Source organism: Dendropsophus ebraccatus, chromosome 12 (assembly GCF_027789765.1).
Source record: "Dendropsophus ebraccatus isolate aDenEbr1 chromosome 12, aDenEbr1.pat, whole genome shotgun sequence".
In the NCBI taxonomy this organism is placed as follows: domain Eukaryota; kingdom Metazoa; phylum Chordata; class Amphibia; order Anura; family Hylidae; genus Dendropsophus; species Dendropsophus ebraccatus.
This window is the reverse complement of record NC_091465.1, coordinates 80,981,266-81,002,095: the sequence shown is the minus strand read 5'-3', so window position 1 is coordinate 81,002,095 and position 20,830 is coordinate 80,981,266. Positions and strand designations below refer to the sequence as shown.

The 20,830-nt window shown below is 40.2% G+C and overlaps 1 protein-coding gene and 1 long non-coding RNA gene across 2 annotated transcripts in view; both read right to left on the bottom strand.

The window, feature by feature from the left end:
- LOC138768813 (uncharacterized) overlaps nt 1-20,830 on the bottom strand; it is a 40,689-nt gene that overhangs the window by 2,959 nt on the left and 16,900 nt on the right. Inside the window, exons 7-11 of the mRNA XM_069946768.1 lie at nt 19,521-19,778; nt 5,468-5,520; nt 3,123-3,187; nt 1,255-1,460; nt 667-1,038 (exon numbers count right to left, since the gene is read on the bottom strand). Of these exons, the coding sequence (XP_069802869.1) occupies nt 667-1,038; nt 1,255-1,460; nt 3,123-3,187; nt 5,468-5,520; nt 19,521-19,778 (954 nt within the window). The remainder of the gene's footprint in view (nt 1-666; nt 1,039-1,254; nt 1,461-3,122; nt 3,188-5,467; nt 5,521-19,520; nt 19,779-20,830) is intronic.
- LOC138769049 (uncharacterized) lies at nt 10,241-17,532 on the bottom strand. Its single transcript, XR_011359204.1, has 4 exons — nt 17,504-17,532; nt 14,421-14,511; nt 12,706-12,817; nt 10,241-11,009 (listed from the first exon to the last, which is right to left on the bottom strand). It is a non-coding gene; the product is annotated as an uncharacterized lncRNA (long non-coding RNA).

Genomic DNA, 20,830 nt, shown 5'->3' with positions numbered 1-20,830 from the left:
CAGCCTGTCATTAACGGTGAGGTGCCGGCTGCTTACTGCAGCCGGCCCCCACCTCCTATGATGCGCGCTCCACTCCGGAGCGCGCTTCATAGAAAAGGACGTACCGGTACGCCCAGGGTCTTCTGGGCACAGACTTCCAGGGCATACCGGTACATCCTTAGTCGACTAGGGGTTAAAAGGTACAATTAATTCTGCAAAATAACAAACTTAATGTTAATAATGGAAAAAATATATAATTAGAAATAAAAATTTTTTTTTACAGTAATAACAAAGCGAATCGATTTGTTTGCTTGGCAATCAGCTTATCAGTCGGCTGCCTTTGAAGTCTGTGCCGCTCCATGTCGCTTCACTCCGGGTGCCTGGAAAAGTTGCATCCAGTCCAAGGAACTTCTCCCAGGACGGGATCCAGCTTTTCCATGCACCCAGAGCCAAAAAAATTACTATATCTCCATCAAACATTGGGGCAGATTTCTACAAACTCTTTTATTTGCTAATCCAATAAATGAATGCTGATTTGTGATTGGTCACTTTGGGAAAATCAAACATTTATTTAATTATTTTAATCTAAACATTTGTTTTATTTTTAAGTGATTTGTCTATTATAGCTTTAAAATAAACAGGCTGGTCCACCAGCAGTTGTACTGAAGGATCCTGCACATCACTTACCGGTCACTATAATAAGGGTTGGCATTTCTCTTTTATAACCATATTTAACTTTACTGTATTTGCTTTCTTCAAATCTAAAGTAATACGTCCCCTGATCTTCTCTCCTGGCATCAGTTATGGTCAGGGTGCAGTCTCCAGTATCCGGATTTCCCGTCAGATAGAAGTTTGTTTTCTCTGTTGGTTTATTAGATTCATCATTAGTGGCTACAATATAATCTGTATTGGGAGGTATCCGCCTCCAGTATCCATAGGAATTGATGAATGTGTTTCTACCGTCAGCAGTAAAGGTACAAGGAATGGTGACACAGAGACCCTCCTGTACACTGACACTAGGAGACACTTGTATAGAATAGCCAGCGAGACATGTGATACCTGTAGAAAGATAAAGTACGGCATTATTACATATAAGGTATTGCATGTAGAAAATAATCCATATAGTTATTAAAAGATACATTTCCTTAAAGGGGAACTATCAGAAGGTTTGTGCAAACTAACCGACTGATATCCCCAGGAGCATCCGACCGAAAATGCAGTGAAAATTTGTTTCTCCCACCTTGCCTGACGCTTTTTTTTTAGCCAATAACAGACCCTTGGAGCACGCTGGTATCACAAGAACAGTGTCTACATTCATTGGCTGGCTAACCTTTGTGACCTCCAGAGTATAAGAACTTGGCATTTCCTGTTCGTCTTTAGATGCCCTCTCGAAGGTAGTGAGGGAAAGATCCCGGATCAGATGGACTTGCAATTCATAATGGGTATATGGCTCTTCAAATCTCACCACATGGTGGAGAAATCTGAGAGGGAAAATCCAATGCTGGAGCGGAGCCTTAGTATCTGTGTTGTTGATAGTGGTGAAAGGCTGACCCGAGCCACTAAAGTGCTGGAACATCTAGGTCTTAAATGTTGAGGGAGTACCTGGCCCACCATAACCCTGTCCTCCCGACCCTTTTGCACCCTAAAATTATTTTGTCTCTAAGCTGGATATGTGGCTATAACTTTTCCTCTATGCCTTCGGGGTACTAGCTTTCTCTGTCACCAGCATTCTGTTTGAGAGGATATTCAGCACAAGGGTGGTATTTTGGAAGACTCACTTTAAGGGCTTCTAATTCCATTTTGGAGGTCTCTCCTGAAGGGCCTCTAACTCCATTTTGGAGGGCTTATCTCAAGGGCTTCTAACTCCATTTTGGAGGGCTCAACTCAATGTCATCAAACTAAATTTTTTGAAGATCTTAACTCTAACTTGTCAAACTCAATTTTTTGAAGGTCTCAACTCCAACTTGTCAAATTCTATTTTTGAAGGGCTTAACTCAACGTTCTCAAACTTAAATTTTTGAAGGTCTCAATTCTAGCTTGTTGAACTTAATTTTTTTGATGGGTTCAACTGAAATGTGTCAAACTCAATTTTTTCATGGTCTCAACTCTAGGTTTCCAAAATTAATTTTTTTGACGGTCTCAACTCTAATTTGTCAAATTAGATTCATGGAGGGCTCACTCAATGTCATCAATAAAATAAATTTTGGGCATGTTAGATGCACTTGGAATTTCAGTGGGGCAGTCCAAGACTAGTCTCAAGGACAATTTCAGTTGCCAGAGGTGGCCTGTAGAGACCCCTGTTCTGCAGTAGCCACCAGTAAGGGTATGTGCACACTACAGAATCCTGACGGAATACCCATTGTGGATTCCACAGCTCGCGCCTGCTCGCGGATTCTGGCAGCCACGCACATCTCGGCCTGTGCCATAGACTCTATTCTATGCACGGGCGGATTCCTCCGTCCGTTCAAAGAATGAACCTGTTCATTCTTTGAATGGACAGCGATGGATGGACAGCAAATGTATTTACCTCTGGGCCACTGAGTGTACAGACAGACTGAGCAATGCTCATTCTTAGTCTTTCCTGCAGAAAACTAGGCATTGCTGAAGGTATAGATGATTAAGAGCCTTTAGAAGTAATAATTATTATTTTTTTTTAACTATTTTGGGGCACTCAACTTTCTTGTCTAGCTTTGCCACGACTGTAATCTGCACTTTGCACCATTCAAATGAAGGGGGGGGGGGGGGGGGGGAGTGTAAGTTGATGTTAACGGGGCCCTAAAAAAAAAAAGTAGAATACAAAATCTACAATTAAAAAAAGTGACTTTTTAGAATGGCTTTACCATTACATAAAAAAAAAATATCACCCCTAAAAATTGACTTGAATCACAAAATATAAGCACAGTTTATTTTTATTCAATTGAAACGTAATCAACAATAACACATTAAAAAAGGGCAAATTCAACAGTCTAAAAAAGGGTTTCCCCCTCTAGCTTATGAATACTGTATATCCAACCATTATGTCCAGACAATTCTGTACAGGAATATACTAGTGCCAATGCAAGTGTAATAAACCTACAAACCTACAAATACATAAGATATAATAAGTTTCTAAAGGATAGAATCCGTGGATCCATCACACTTACCTCTCCACATCTGGGACAGGGTTGTCAGTATTATCCATAAACCACCGATGTTTCTCCGCTTCATTCTGAACCAGATAATATTGATATTTTAAAGAACTGAAACAGAACGACTGCAGATTTTAAAGTTACAAAAACTGAGTATCAGTAAAATTTAAATTTTCTTCTTCGGAGAGCAGAAACGCCTCCTACCGCTTCAATCTCACATCTTTAGAATTGTTAATTTTCACATCCCCATTTCTCATTTTAAAATAGAGATTTCAGCAGGAAAAGCCCTTAGAGTGCCAAAGTGTTTTATCGCATGCAACCTATTTACATCCAGTGTTTTGTTTTTTTTTCTTTTTTTGGAAGAAAGCAAAGAGAGAGGGAGGAAAACAATGGTGGAGGGGCGGAGTCTAGTAATTTTGGGTAAAAAGAGCTAAATATTTCTTTATCATTTCCTTATTTTTCCTGACGTTAGAATACTCCTTTACTCCATCAAATGGACACTGTCATTAACAATAAATCATTTTTAATCAGCAGGGGAGATCATATACTTCATATTTGCAATTGATTTTTTTGCCTGTTTTAAACACAAATAGAACTTAATAATTTATTTACAGTTAAAGTATCACTGTCGTATTTTTTTTTTTTTTTGTTGTTGTTGTTGCAAAAATCAATAGTCCAGGCGATTTTAAGAAACTTTATAATTGAGTTTATTGGGCAAATATGCTATTATCTGCATTCAAAAAGACTTTCCCCAGGTCCCCCCCTCCCTCCTCTCTCTCATTCACTGCTCATTATCAGGAAATATCGACTCTTTTACATTATTGGAGCCCTGTGTCACCTAAGGAGAGGGGAGGGGGAGGAGGGAGATTAGTCACCAGCAGAGAGCAGAGAACAAATGATTACACAGCAAGACCTGTGTGAAAGCCGGTATTCGGAGGTCAAAGAGGTCAGTGCTGACTTCAGAGGAGATAGCCCAGTGATGAAGAGGTAAATTAACTCTTTGTTGTCCTGTTTTGGTGCCTCATCTCTCTCAACCCCTCCCCTTTCCATAGAGAACCATAAAGACAGGGGGGAGAGCTTCTAACTGATTTTTTTCATGATAAAAATGCATTTTTCGGCCTCTAATCCCAATTACAAAGTTTCTTAAAATCGGCTGTACTATTCATTTCTGCAAAAAAAATAAATAAATAAATAAATAAAAATTAACGACAGTGACACTTTAAGCTAAATTTACAGTAAGCTCTCAAAACTGTAAGATGAGATGAGTAATGTAACAAGAAGTTACCACAGGTTCAGGGGAAAGATGACACTATCTTCATGACACAGGAAACCCCCACCAATCATGCAGTGTAAGTACTGTACAATTAGATGATTTTTCTTTCATGCAGTGCCCCTTCAGTCCACATATTTTTCTATTCATCCAATTACTTTTAGCCCTCTGATATTACAAGCATTATGCTGACAGATGTAACTGACTTTAGTTTTTATGTAGAAAATAACCTTGTTTTTAGGCAAATAAAAAGAGAGTTAATGTTGTGTCCCCTGCATAACTCTAAAAAACAGATATCCTGACCAGAGAAAACTGAGTTATGTATGCATCACTACTTCTCTACTGACTCGCACGCAAAAAATTGCCCAAAATAATAATAATTAGAGGTAAGAGTACTGAACTTCACAAACCAAGATTCGTTATGAACTTTACAACTTTTTGGAACGAACCCAATCCAAGATGGCGCTCAAACATTTAATACACATAGAAAAGATAGGATAAAATAGATAAGGTGATCTTTGAATAGTCCCACCATGGGGAAATTCTGTGTGTTACAGCAGCATAAATACTACAAATACAAAAAGCTCCAAGGTAAAGTAAAGGCTTTATAGTTACAGTAGATTGGGGGGGGGGGGGGGGTAAAAAGATATAAAGGTAGAAAGGATATCACATGCTTAAAATATTTCCATTCTCTGTATGTAATGATCTCCGCTTATGTGGGCAGCCTGACCGCAGCGGGGAGGACAGACTTCCGATATCGTTCCTTCTCACACTTTGGGTGAAGCAGTCGATCACTGACAGTACTGCCCAGTGCTATAACAGTCTCGTGCATGGGATGGGAGTCATTCTCCAGCATGGAGCTCACCACGGACAATAACCTTCTGTTCCCCACCACCTGTACTGGGTCCAGGGGGCTTTCCCGGGCTGGCCCTTCTAATCAGCTTGTCCAGTCTATCCCTGGGGACACTGGGGGAACATGGACAGATAAATAGAGATGAGGAAACTTAATTAGGGAACTGAATAGCAGTGAAACACCTGCAATCATTTACCTGTTTTAGTGCGGTTTGTTTAAGCTTCAGTTTAGACAAACATGAACTTTGCTTAAAAGTTTGGCCAACCTTCCAAACTGAAGTTGACTCTTTTCTATTAATAATATACAGATTTTCCTTTAAAAATATAGAGCTTAACCCCTAGACGACCCTGGGTGTAACTGTACGTCCATCGCTCGCTAGGGGAGTTCAGAGCGGGGCCGTCACAATCCCTGGTGCTATATGTAGCCCGGGACCGTGGCTATTAGCGGGCACGGTCCGATTGCCGTGCCCGCTAATTAAGTATTCAGATGCAACTGTCAAAGTTGACAGCTGCATCTGAATACTTATTGCAACCCATTCCCTGGTGTCTAGTGGGCATATGTAGTGCTATATGTAGCTCGGGACCGTGGCTATTAGCGGGCACGGTCCGATTGCCGTGCCCGCTAATTAAGTATTCAGATGCAACTGTCAAAGTTGACAGCTGCATCTGAATACTTATTGCAACCCATTCCCTGGTGTCTAGTGGGCAGACCTCCCCCCCCCCCGCGCCACGCAATGGCGGAGGAGCTATTCCTTTCATCTGGCATAGGCCAGGGCTGATCCCGGCTCAGCACTCTATTGTTTTGGGCTGCATTATTACTATACTGCATAAATCTCAATGAGAGATCAATGTGTCTATACTAGAAGTCCCCCAGGGGGAATAACTTTAACCCCAGGGGGTAATAACCCTAACCCCAGGGGTACTTCTAGTATAAGTGTAAAAAAAATGTTTTATTATTAATAAAAAAAATCCTCCCCTAATAAAAGTTTGAATCACCCCCTTTCCCCATGTTATATAAATAAATAAACATGTTTTATATCGCCACATGCGTAATTGCCCAAACTATTAATTTATTTAATTTCTGATCTCGCACGGTAAATGGCGTAAGCTCCAAAAAACTCCCAAAGTGCAAAGTTGCCCATTTTGGTCGCATCAATTCCAGAAAAATTGTAATAAAAACACATCATGGCGCAAATGACACCTCACACAGCCCCATAAACCAAAGGATAAAAGCGCTATAAGCCTGGGAATAGAGCGATTTTAAGGAACATATATGGTTTGAATTTTTTACAAGCCATCAGATAAAATAAAAGTTATACATGTTACATATCGTTGTAGTAGTAACAACTTGAGGATCATATATAACAAGACAGTTTTACCCCCGGGCGAATTGCGTAAAAACAAAAATAAAAGAAAGTGTTTTTTGTTTTGTTTTTTTCAATTTCACCACACATTGAATTTTTTTCTGGTTTCGCAGTGTACTTTATGGTAAAATTCATCCTGTCATTGCAAAGTGCAATTAGTGGCGCAAAAAATAAGGGCTCATGTGGGTTTCTAGACGAAAAAATGCAAGTGCTATGGAAAAAACGAAAAAGCAAAAATTGAAAATGTCCCGGGGTTAAAGGAAGAGTCCAACACTGTAAAAAAAAATTGAAACAGCAGGGACAGGGCGGAACATAATACCATCACTACTCACCTGTTCCAGTGCCTCTCCAGCACTGGATCACTGATCCTGGACCCCACCAGGCTCTGATTGCTTCTTCTTAGCTGACTTCATGACCCTGCTGATGGACATCCCGCTGAGGCAGTCAGTGACGCCACTGCAGTCACTGATCATCTGAGTGGGCTGTCCATCAGCGGGGTTGGGTGTCAATAAAAATCAACTGACTTCTTAAACCCCTAGATGACCCAGGATGTTCCTGTGCGCCCTGGCACCACTAGGGGGAGTTCAGAGGGGGCCACACCACGACTCCGCTCTGAACCACTGCGTTCCCGTCAGGATCGCACCTCTGTGATCACAATCCATTCAACTTACCCCACCAGGCCTTAGCGTCGAACTGACACTGATCCTGGTTTGGTAATCGACATATCTGGTCTGCAGCAGATCAGAGTAATACAGCACAGGATCTAATGGATCAGTGCTGTATTATCTATACTACATTGATCTATATGATAGATCAGTGTAGTTGTAGTAAAGTTCCCCACGGGGAATTAATGTAAGTGTTAAAAAAAAAACCCTATTCCAGCCAATCCTCCCAAATTCTTAACCACTTAGCCACTCCTTTCTTCTTTCCCGAAAACCAAATTTTTTCGTACATATGTACATTATTCACCCTGTTTCGCCATTCCATAATGGAAGGGGCAACCGGAGAGAACCAATGGCTGAGAATACTTAGCCGTGCATAAAACAGTAATCGGGTAAGGAGTAGGGTGTTTGTCTGCAGACTAGCAGTGTCCCCTAGGAGAGCAATCGCCAGAGAGTACGGTATAGTTTTCTTTAGCTTCTTTTCAACCAGAACCCACACTTTGCTCCAGAAGTCTTGGATCAATTCACATGACCAAAAGAGATGTAACATATCTGCTATTAAATCCATTCTAGCACATTTGGGGCCTCGAATACCCATTCTGTTCAGCCCATACGGTGTACAACAAACTAATCTGAACTATTCTGAACTGAATCAGTTTATGTGTTTCACACAGGGATACAATATTGATGTTGCTCATCACACTTCTCCAACTTTCCTCCTCCAGGGGACCAATCATTCTATCCCACCTCAAGCAAGCTCTTCCCCTACTTTTCCCAATGGTGCTATTTGCCATCAGACTCTTATAAATTAAGGATAAGTCCTTCCTAGCCTTCCCCATTCCTAAGATTAATTGGACAGTTCTATGCTGGCTTTCATTTGAACAGTTCCTTATTTACCGTGTATACAAAAGCATGTCTAATCTGAAAGTATAAAAATAAGTGTTTTTCCTCACATCGGTGATTCTTCCCCAACTCGTGAAAACTAATAAGCTCCCCTGCTTTACAAATCTGTCTAATCTTTGTGATACCCTTTTTTATCCAATATTGTTTATTATCAAGTTTTTATTTTTTTTTATTTCCTTTCTCGCTGTCACATCTGCTCACGGGATGGGGGGGGGGAATGGTAGGATTGAGGGAGGATGGGGAGGGGAGGGTGGAATTTAGATTACTAGTATATATGTTAGTTTCTGTTTTCCCTCTGTTATGACCCTCTTTTACATTTGTGATCTATTTTTGTATGGTTGTGGTCAACGGAGGGATCATGTCTCATCTATGGATATGTGAATTTTTATTTATTAACAATAAAATATTATGAATTTTGTTAAAAAATGTAAGTGTTAAAAAGTGTTTGGTATAACCACGTGCATATTTGCCCGAACTATGTAATCATCCCATTCCTGATCTTGCACAATAAACGGCGTAAGCACTAAAAAAAAATCCTAAGTGCAAAATTGCGCATTTTTGGCTGCATCAAAAACCCCAAAAAATTGTGATAAAAAGCCATCAAAAGTCACATATGCGCAAGCAAGGTACCAATAAAAATTACAGATCATGGCACAAAAAAATTACACCCCACAAAGCCCCATAGACCAACAAATAAAAGTTACACAAGTTACATATCGTTATAATCGTACCGACTTGAGGAACATAGATAACATGCCAGTTTTACCGTAGGGTAAACGGTGTAAACTTCCCTCCCCAATAAAAAACAATGTTTTACCAAAAATCTGAAAGGCTGGACATTCCCATTAAATATGGTTTCACTTAAATTGGATAGTGTCCCCATATTATCCAGTTAAAATAAGACAACCATGAGGATTATAAGAAAACTTTTATTAAAGCTGTGAAAAATAAGAATAGTTACATATAGAAGTATACAGTATTATAAATTTTGACATGGATATAACTAAGGCGTGCAAAATATGTTTCCTTATGCTTTACCAATATATATGGGGTTAATATATATGGAGATCAATCCCAAACTGCTACATTGAAGTTTCAAGTAGTTTTTACAACCCCACTTTATGGCACTTCTTCAATATAGTCAAAATTTAGACCCTAGACTAATCCTGGCCTCCTAAGAAAACACAGACCCTTACAACAGACCCCCTGAACAATTGTGGACACCAAAACCTACAAAAATTGACCCAATCATCCATCCATCTCCTATCTATCTATCTATCTCCTATCTATCTATCTATCTATCTATCTATCTATCTATCTATCTATCTCCTATCTATCTATCTATCTATCTATCTATCTATCTATCTCCTATCTATCTATCTATCTATCTATCTATCTATCTATCTATCTATCTATCTATCTCCTATCTATCTATCTATCTATCTATCTATCTATCTATCTATCATATCTATTTATCTGTCTGTCTGTCTATCTTGCTGGATGCTCACAAATGTGGAGTGAGAAGAGCCCTCAGCACCTTCTAACAAAATTAGATAAATGGACAGACGTACATTTGTGATCAACAGGTCCCGCTTCTCAAACCCTTTGGGGGGGAAGCTGTGGTCAGCTATATTTTTTTGCAGCTTCTCCGACAGTAATGCAGTATAACATGACTAGAGGTGAGCAAAGCGAATCTGGCAAATCAAGATTAGAGATGATCGAACATCGGAAAATCGTAGGTTCGATTGAACTCGAACATTCCCGAACCTTCCGCATTTGATGGTTGATGCCTTCCTGGTCTGTGGGGAAGGAGGAGACTGCCCGGGGACCGGCTGAAATTCCGGGATTTTGCCTATTACCTAGTCTTAATCCCGGAATTCCGGGCGGTCCCCGGGCACGCTCATGCTTCTGCATGGACCGGGAAGGCATCGGGAATCAAATCCGGCAGGTTCGAGAATGTTCGAGTTCAATCGAACCTACGATTTTCCGATATTCGATCAAGCCTACTCAAGATTGCTTTGAATTGCGCTGTTAATCTGCTTCGTTCTGCAAAGCGAATTCCTTAAGAAAATTAGTAAAAAAAAAATAGCGGTCACACATGCTGTTTGAAGCGTCACTGGGCGGGAGAAAGGGATTAACCATAATCCCTAGTGCCTGCCCAATCAGCTGCAGGCCCATCCCTCATTGATAAATCTGTGATAGTTTACAACCTATCTTAGCCACGCCCTTTTTATAGACAGCTTTAAATGATCCAGTTGTTGTTAGTTTTTTTTTGTTTGTTTTTGTTTTTTTAGTTTATTCTAGTTTTTTCTAGTTCACTTCTCTATCATTGTGTAAAAAAAAAAGTCAGGTATGCTTGCTGTATAGGCCATGACTGAGCCCTCTCCTTGACCATATTCTCCAATATTTGAACCCCAAATCTACATTTTAAGACCTGCAGCTTTTCTGCCTAAAATGTCCCTAAAAATTACCAAACCCTTTAATGCAAATTACAAAAAGAATCATGTCCTCTTAAAAGACCTGGTTTGTAACCCGAAGAGCATTTGTTGTCTGATATACTCCCCCCCCCCCCATATGTCCTCCTATAGTACTATATAGGATAAGTAACAATCTATACATCACTTCTATATACATTGTCACTGCTCAACATGATAGGAGTCCATATTATCCTTGGCCCAGTCTATTTCTTGTGTTTCTTATGAACTGCTGCATACTCTGGTTCTGGATTACTTGATGGCACCATGTGAGGATTAGATGTGATTTCGACAGCAGAATACAGTACATTTACTTTACTGACTGTGATGTTCAATGAGTCCCTTGAATCCACTTGTATATTGTTGTATATTTCCTCCTGTATAAGAAATAGAAAATGTAGCATTGATGTATTAGAACATTGTTATTTCCATTGTAATGGAACAGTAAACCTAGAAAAAATGAAATAGAGTAACCAAGAAATAGTCCTGCCGACATCATTTGTCTGTCTGAAACACTGAAACAGATGGAAGATCCGCAAAGAATATAGGGCAGGGCCAATGTAATCATCCAGCACGAAGGGGGGGGGGGGGATACCAGGTGTTTAATTGTAAGCACTTGCAATGAAAGCTCACAGTTGAATGATGTGATGCTCTGATTGGCAGAATTAGGAGTTGGTGACTCCCCGCTCTGTCAATCGCTATTGTGGCAGGCAACATATTGCCTCTAGCCACAGGAGGCAGCACTCACCCGCAGGCTACAGTGCAGAGCTTGGAGGGGGAGAAGATAGATGGAGATGGACTGCGCTGGAGTCAGGTAAGAGTGTTTTTTTTTTTTTTTTTTCGTGTTTGTTTGTATTACAATGGAGGAGATTCTTTCTGGGGGGATTACCTACAGGGGATATTATTATTATTATTATTATTATTATTATTATTATTAATTTATTTTTTAATTTATTTATTTCATGTACAATTTGCATTGTACAGATCAAAACACAGTACAAACTACTACTACTTTTTTTAAGTTAAGAGGGCATCCACCATCAGGTCTTTCCTTATTCCTAGTGGCTTATTATTTACTGGAGGGCAACTACCAGGGGACTACCTACAGGGGAATATCTACATGGAGGCTACCTAGAGGGGGATTGCCTACATGGGGTAACTCTTTACTGGGGGGAGGGGGGCTTACTTCCAGAGGGGGTGCCTACATGGGGGAAAGAGAAACAACGATAAGCTCCTGTTGTATACAAAGAGGATCTGGTTATATTTTTTATTGTAATATGAGACGAAATAGGATCAAGGAAGACTTAAAAAAAAAACAAAAAAAAAAAACCTGTGAACAGATATCATTTTATAGAATTTAATGTAGCGCATTATTAAGTTTTTTTTTGTTGTTTTGTTTTCTCTTATCTTTCAAATGTGTTTTATTGCAGTGTGTAAATCAAGTCTAAGGGAGGAAGAACTGGGATATTTATTTAGTTTTTTTGCTCATTTTCTTTATTAAGTTTTCCTTTAAATCAGGGATGGTGGACCTTCATTCCTTCAGCTGCTGCAAGACTACAGTTCCCAACAGGCCTGGACAACCAAAGCTTTGGCTGTACTTTTCCAATAGCTGGAGAACCCATCCCTGCTTCAAAAAATGCTATGATATAGGATCATGTCCTTGTTCCATCAGGGTGTAGTCCACTTATTTAGGGTTTCTAATAGGCACCAGGCACAACATCAGGCCTATTGTGTCAAAGCCATGACCACAGGGGTCTTAAGACGAATAGACTGAGAGCTTAGTAGACTTCATAAACATCTTTAGATGGGATCTACATGCATCCGTCTCCTAAACAGGTGATAGGTTGCTACAGATCAGCCTTGGATGACTTTTACAACTGATATGTAGATCCATGTAGAAATTGCCAGACTGGTGCACCGGCACAAATTCAAGAACATGTATCTAATTTGCAAAATAAGACTCTCAGATGAGGCTACAGTCCAGAACTATGTAAGGTTTTGAGGAAGTCACCGCTGCACACGTTAAACATAGTAAATTATACAGAAATCTACCGTAGGCTCTGAGCACTCTACCTTAGAGTTTTGGTCGGGGTTACTGGCGTTCATGTATATCTCATCTGAGGGTGATTCCACACTGGCAAACTGTTCTTGTGTTATTTCATTCTTCTTCTTGGTTACATTTTTCCTGAAAATGAGTTGAATATGTGGTAAGAGAATAATACAGATGTGCTCATTCTCATCTTAACTACTTAACTATAAACTGAATAGGTACTGTATAATGTTTAAGTATAATCATGAGTTTATCATCTTTTAAAAGCAACTATAGGCATGAAGTTCTCTCAGTTACTGAGCAAGTCTATGAGAGTGGACACAGAGAATGCTATCTATATAAGCATGTTTGAGTCCACTGATAACATTTCGGGATATTGTGGTGAAAGGCTGTCACCAAAAATGCCTTTTCTTTACTTATCTAAGGGAAAGGTAATGATGGACACATCGGTATACTATATAGGGTCCATTAATTTCCGAAGAAAATGTAAAATATTTCATAAATTTTAACTAGAGATGAGCAAGTAGTGAAATATTCGACTTTCGAGAATTCGAATCGAGTAGGCACCGCGATTCGACTATTCGAACGATTCTAGGCACTTGGAAATCCAAATTGGACCACTTGGAGGTCACCAAGTCCCCCATGAAACCTCCCTAAATGATGCCAACAACTCCGGAATGACATTGTGACATCAAGGGGAGCATGCCTGGGTGCACCCAACACCTCAAAATCACAGTATAATGCGACTGTCCGCAGTTGCGAATGAAAAATATTTGCGAACGCTTTACGAATGTTTACGGCAATGTTCAGACATTTCCTTTGTATTTCTTGTGCAGCGTTACATACATGATTCCAATGTGCGTCCGTAGAGCGTCATGTGATTCGCGCGTATAATGCATTATGCTGTACGAACGCTAGGACGCAACAGAGCAGAGATTGGCACACTGGGTATCACATGCCTTTTACTTGGTAACTGGCACACAGGGTATCATGTGCCTTTTACTGGGAAACTGGCACACTGGGTATCATGTGCCTTTTACTGGGCAACTGGCACACAGGGTATTATGTGCCTTTTACTGGGTAACTTGCACAATAGGTATAACGTTAACGTGCCCTTAGTGGCCTAAACCAGGGACACTATAAGTCAATTGTACAGACAGGGTACTGGAATGAATACACCTGCTGATGCTGCTGATGATGCTATATCTTAGCACTGAGAAGCGCTTTGGATGCAGAGATGACTTTTTCGCTGGATCTTAGCCCTAAAAAGGACTTTTGGGTTCTGTAGTAATCCTGCCTAACCAAAACGCTATTAAAACCTATCTCTCCCTGCTCGAGGAACTCTCCCTGACTAGGTTGAAAGCACATGTGTGGTTGAGAGGAGGGAGGCTTGTATTTAAGATTCGAGGTCATGTGGTTCAGCTATCCAAAGACGCCGTTTTCACGCTGCGTGGGAGGGCATTCGATGGGAGGGCATTCGAATGTTTCCCGCGTATTCAACACACTACTCGATCAAATCGTATTCGCTCATCTCTAATTTTAACATTAGATGTATAATTTAAGAGACAAGTTAACTCAATTAAAATGTTATATGAATTAATCATTATTCACACCATAATCTGAGTATATAAAGCTGGACGAGTGACACGTGGCATTTCAATGGTTTGGTATTACATAACAATAGGCACTTGTGTAGATTAGTCTTACTACAAGCAATACAATGCATATGGATTATTACCTTGTAAGCAATTTATACAGCAGGAGGATTAGAATGGCGATACTTATTCCACATAAAAATCCAATTGCTAAATACCAGTAAAAAATTAGATCTGTAGAAAAATAAAGGAAAAGGTTTGCTAACATTTTACTTAAAAGTGGCACAGTTGTTTACCAATGAGGAATCTTGGTAAATAAAAGATCAGTTACTGTTACGCTTCATGCTGGAAACAACCTGACAAACCTTAAAGGGGAACTCTGGAAAATATATTTTTCTTTCAAATCAACTGGTTTCAGAAAGTTACATAGATTTGTAAGTTACTTTTATTTACAAAATCTCCAGTCTTCCAGTCTTTAGCTGCTGTATGTCTTACAGAGGTCGGCGGGGGTCCAGAGGTTGGACCCCCCCGCAATCTCTTACTTTTCCGCTATGCTGTGGATAGGCGAAAAGTAGATCTTGCCTGGACAACTTCTTTAATGTAAATGCAGAGTCCTCTGCTCCTGTCAGTGCAAACTTTTGTTTTATGATTTTACTCTTCTAACATCTAACCCATGTGGCTCTTCTGCTCCTGTCAGTGCTGCGGCATAGACCCAGTGTCGGACTGGGCCACCGGAGGACCGGAAGATCCTCCGGTGTGCCCCACCCCCACTGACCGTCCAGCAGCTGGGGCCCCCAGACAGCCATGGGGTGATACTGCCTGTCCTCAGTGGGCCCCAGTGTCGGACGTGCAGCAGGATAAATAGATCATTTTGCCTGGACTGCCCGATTCTGAGGAGACAGCCCCGGCAAAACCATGTCCTGGGTATGTTGTGGGAAGCTCCGCCCCCCCCCCCCAGCGTTAGCGATCTCACTCACTGGGGGACTAGAAGAAGCGTACTGGTGGATAAGTATAGCTTTTTTTGTTTTAAATACAGATGGAGGGACAGGAGAATGATGAAGGAGGTAGTAGTATGGTGATGAGGGGCAAAAGGATGAGAGAGGTACTACTATGATGAAGGAAGGGCAGGAGGATGAAGGGGGAAGGAGGAGGATGGAGGGGTAGTAAAATGATGGAGGGTCAGGAAAATGAAGGGGGTAGTAGTATGATGGGGTAGTAGGAGGATAGATTGGTAGTAAGTAATATGATGGAGGGGCAGGAAAATGAAGGGGGTAGTAGTATGATGGGGTAGTAGGAGGATAGATTGGTAGTAAGTAACATGATGGAGGGGCAGGAGGATGAAGGGGTAGTAGTATGATGATGGAGGAGCAGGAGGATGAAGGGGATAGTAGTATGATGATAAAGGGCATAGTATTATGGTGATGGATGGGCAGAAGGATGAATGGGTGGTAGTATGATGATGAAGGGGTAGTAGTATGATCTTGGAGGTGCAGGAGGATGAGGAAGGACATAGTAGTATGATGATGGAGGAGCAGGAGGATGAAGGACATAGTAGTATGATAATGGAGGAGCAGGAGGATGAAGGGGGTAGTAGTATGATGATGGAGGAGCAGGAGGATGAAGGGGTAGTAGTATGATGATGGAGGAGCAGGAGGATGAAGGGGGTAGTAGTATGATGATGGAGGAGCAGGAGGATGAAGGGGGTAGTAGTATGATGATGGAGGAGCAGGAGGATGAGAGGGGTAGTAGTATGATGATGGAGGAGCAGGAGGATGAAGGGGTAGTAGTATGATGATGGAGGAGCAGGAGGATGAAGGGGTAGTAGAATGATGATGGAGGGGCAGGAGGATGAAGGGGTAGTAGAATGATGATGGAGGGGCAGGAGGATGAAGGAGGTAGTAGTATGATGATGATGAAGGAGCAGGAGGATGAAGGGGTAGTAGTATGATGATGATGAAGGAGCAGGAGGATGAAGGGGTAGTAGTATGATGATGGATGATTTGGTCAGTAACAGTGTAATGGTATGTTAATAGGTACAGTATGGTGGTGATGATGATATTATATATATATATATATATATATATATATATATATATATATATATATATATAGCATTAAGTGTACAATGTACCTAAGACCCTCCAACTACAACAGCTGCAGGCACTACTACAACTCCCAGCATTTACTGATAGTCTGCATCCCTCAGGATTTGCTGGGAGTTGTAGTACATATGAGCTGCCACAGTAGAAAGATATAGTGCTGGACCTTCGGGGGTGATGGTTGTAATAGATTACACCATCAGAAGCTTCTGCACAACAATCAATTATTAAAGGTTTGTTCTCTCTGAAACTACAACTCCCAACATACCCTTCATTAAAGCTTCATAAGTGTAGGGTATTCTGAGAGTTACAGTTCAAGTGCAAACATGTCATTCACAAGGGAGTTGTCGCAGATCCAGATGAATCCAGGATAGAACCGGGTCAGTATGTCGCTTTTTACTGATTCTTCTTTGGTGGGCCCCAAGGATCATTTCCTCTGGTGGGCCCCAGGTACCCCAGTCCGACACTGCATAGACCTGCATATACTGTACTGATGAACATTGGAGAAGAATCTTACCAGGCCAGGCATAAGCAATCAACCTTAATGTGATCCCCGTTATCAGTGGCGGCCTTTGGGGTGTGCGACCTTTGCTCTTGCACAGGGCGCCTCACTCCCGGCTAGCTGGGGGGTGCTTTGGCAGGCAGAGAGCTGCACACCTAACTAAGAAATAGAAGTTAGTTGTGCTTTCTGTCTGCAGGAGCTTTGCATGGTTGGGGGGGGGGGGTACTTGTTTGTATGGCTTGGGGGTAGTTGTTTGTATCTAGTTGCACCAAGGGGGACACATAAAAACCAATGACAGTGTATTGGTTGGATCTGCATTCTTTTCTGTACGTAACACAATAAAAGAATGAGATTTTCTACAGCTTCCAATATAATCTCTCTATGATAGAACTGCTGAGGCAAATAGATATATGAGATACCCCGGTATATAATAGTCCCCACAGTTACAGACACAAACTTATTAACAGAGCGCCAAAGAGAGTGAAAAGAAAGTATCTAGAGAGAGAGAGAGAGAGAGAGAGGGAGGGATGAGAAGAAGGAGAAGAAAGAAGAGTATGATGTGACAATGACAAATAAAAAAAATGATGCAAACAGAACAAAAAAAAGGTTAAATAGAAATTCATACCACTGGTCTTCTGTTCAGCTGCAGGTCCTGAATGATATGAAAAGGTAAAGAAGGAAATCTGATGGCATAAAAGTATAAAGGAATTGTCTAACCTTTTCTTCCACAAAGAGCACCATTCCTGTCCATGGACTGTCTCTGCTGCTGCAACTCCCCCTAACTGCACGTTTTTTATTTGTTGGGCTGATATTTTTAATACACAAGACTGTTTTAAGTACACCTTTATGGGTTTGTATGTTCTTTTTAGGTCTATGTTCACACTACGTTTTTTTGTTGTTGTTTTTTGGCCGTTTTGCAGATGTTTTTTTTTTTTTAATTTGGTGCCAAAATGATCGCTGCAAAATGGCCAAAAAAAGACATAGGGGAACATTTTTAAGTCAGACGTTTTCTGCGCCGGCCTGAAAATGTCCCTGCAGCTCTGACAGTTCGCAGATTTATGTAGAGGCGCACTGCCTCTACATATATCCCATGCGCACCAGTGAGCTGGCGTAGGTTTCCTGATAATTTTTCGGCAAGAAAAATTATAAATTAAGCGGACCCAGAGTTCGCGCCCCCCATTCCACCCACGCCCCTCTGGCACACTGGGTGAAAAATGGCCAGATGCAAATAAATGTATTTGTATTTATAGGCACCATTTGGTATCTACTCCATTTTGTATTTCAAGCAATATTCTTTACCATTATATGTACCCAAACATCAGAATTATAATTGTACGGCTTGCGTAACTTTGATATTTGGGTTTGGTTCAATTGTTGATTAATTTTTACATAAATTTATATGATTTCCTTGATTAACTTTATTTAGTTTTTAATGATTTGCTGGAGCTTTTTATTATTTTATATAAAGATTGCTGTGGCTTCTTTGTCTGAAACTTTGGGGATGGCCACTCCATGGGAATAGACAGGATAGACAAAATACATCTGTAGATTTCAAGCTTATACAACAATAGGTTGCATGAACCATTGAGAATAAAAGCTGAGGCAGTTCTGATGAAGGCAGAATCCTCTATACCAGTGTAGCAACACTCTAATGGTACAACCTGCCCTAGGTAGACTGTACCATTAGATCAATTACAGAAGGCACCAAGGCCTCAGAGGCCTCGGGATGACAAATACAAAAACTGTTTAGATGCTGTTATCACTTTTAGCCTATGTTTCTACAATATCTTTTTTGGCCACTTTTTTGTACAGCCGTTATTATAGCACCAACAAAGAGGTGTTTTATGCAAATGAGACCATAAAACAGCCAAAGGCTACGACCACTCAATGTCTTTTTTTTTTTGTCCGTTTGACAGACTTTTTTTTAGACAGACGCCATTTCAGGGCAAATTAACATCCATTATTTCATATTGAAATCATGACCGTGAAATGACGTCCATCCAAAAAACAGACGTCAAATGGACAAAAGAAGATGTTGTGTGGTCATGGCCTAAGAGAGCCGTTGTGGGGACATAGCCTTAGGCTGAGTTTAAACTGATTTTTTTCTATTTGTTTAACATTCCATTTTTAAATGGTTACTTTTAACATACACAAAATGCGGTACTTTTTTTTTTGTACGCTAAAAAAAACCCACATTCGCTTTGATTTGTATTTTTTTTTATAATGGGAGTCAATAAAAAGCAGTTTAAATGGATTGCACGTTTGTTTTTTTCTTTATAAAATGTTTATGTTAAACAGACTGCAAAAACACAGTATGATCCCAGCCCTAATTTTGTTTTTGTAACTGTTAGGCTAGGTTCACACTGTAAAATAAAAGCTATTTTTTTTTTTTTTTTTTAATTTTGCAAAAGCAGGTGATAAATAATAAATATGATTGTTATTTTGACGGTTGTCAACAGTTTTGGCTGTTATTCCATACGGTATGTGCACTGCTGGAAAATTTCCCATTTACTTCAAAGGAGCAGATTATTGTATGAAAATAAACATTTTACCTTTATTTTATAAATCTGTGCAAAATAAAACAAACTACGGTGTCAAAGGTAAGACAAAAATAATAATAGTAATAACACGATATGTCTTACCTTGTTTTATGCCAACTTGAATACGTCGTTCTCTGAGCCCAAGCCCATTCCATGCCAAGCACTGGTAGACATCGGCCTCTGAGGACGTCACATTTATCTCTGCCGACAATCCACTGTTACTGGTTATGGAGGTTTCATTGTCATCTCCTCCTCTTACCCAGACTACAGTACTGGGAGGGTTACCATCCGCTCTACAGGTGAGGGTCATGGTTTCATTTTCATTAATGGTCACTTGTGGACTTGCTGGACGTTCTTTGTCTGCCATTATTGTATCACAAAGACACGCACTACTTAAAGTTACCACAATACCAAACAAAAAATGCTAACGGTTGTATTATTGATTAAGGAAGAAAGCTGATATATTCTCTAAACCTAGACAGGACCTTGTGGGTATGTGCATATGTAACATATACATGTGAGATGTGATAAAACTCCTTAACACCTTCACGTCAGCAATCTACACATCTGCGTTCTACCACTGATTCCCCTGCACAGTGGGAATGTCTATATATATATATATATATATATATATATATATATATATATATATATATATATATATACAGTATATATATATATATATATATATATATATATATATATATATATATATAGCTGTGAAGGAGTTTTAATGTGTACGGGGCCAATTCAGTGTGAGCAGCCCCGCGCACTTTAACCCCTGAAGGACGGAGCCAATTTTCGTTTTTGCGTTTTCGTTTTTTCCTCCTTGTGCTTAAAAGGCCATAGCACTTGCATTTTTCCACCTAGAAACCCACATGAGCCCTTATTTTTTTGCGTCACTAATTGTACTTTGCAATGACAGGCTGAAATTTTGCATAAAATACATTGCGAAAACAGCAAAAAATTTGATGTGTGGTGGGTGAAATTGAACAAAAATTTTTTTTTATTTTTATTTAGGGGTTTTTTGTTTTTACGCCATTCGTCCTGAGGTAAAACTGACTTGTTGTGCATATTTCTCAAGTCGTTACGATTACAACGATATATAATATGTATAACTTTTCTTTTCTCTGATGGCCTGTAAAAAATTCAAACCATTGTTAACAAATATATGTTCCTTAAAATCGCTCTATTCCCAGGCTTATAGCGCTTTTATCCTTTGGTCTATGGGGCTGTGTGAGGTGTCATTTTTTGCGCCATGATGCATACTTTCTATCCGTACCTTGATTGCGCATATACGGCTTTTTATTAAAATTTTTCTGGATTTGATGCGACCAAAAATGTGCAAATTTGCGGACACGGCAGTGAGCAGACGCCTTGTGAATGGAGTGGTGACAAGCCTGTTTCACGCT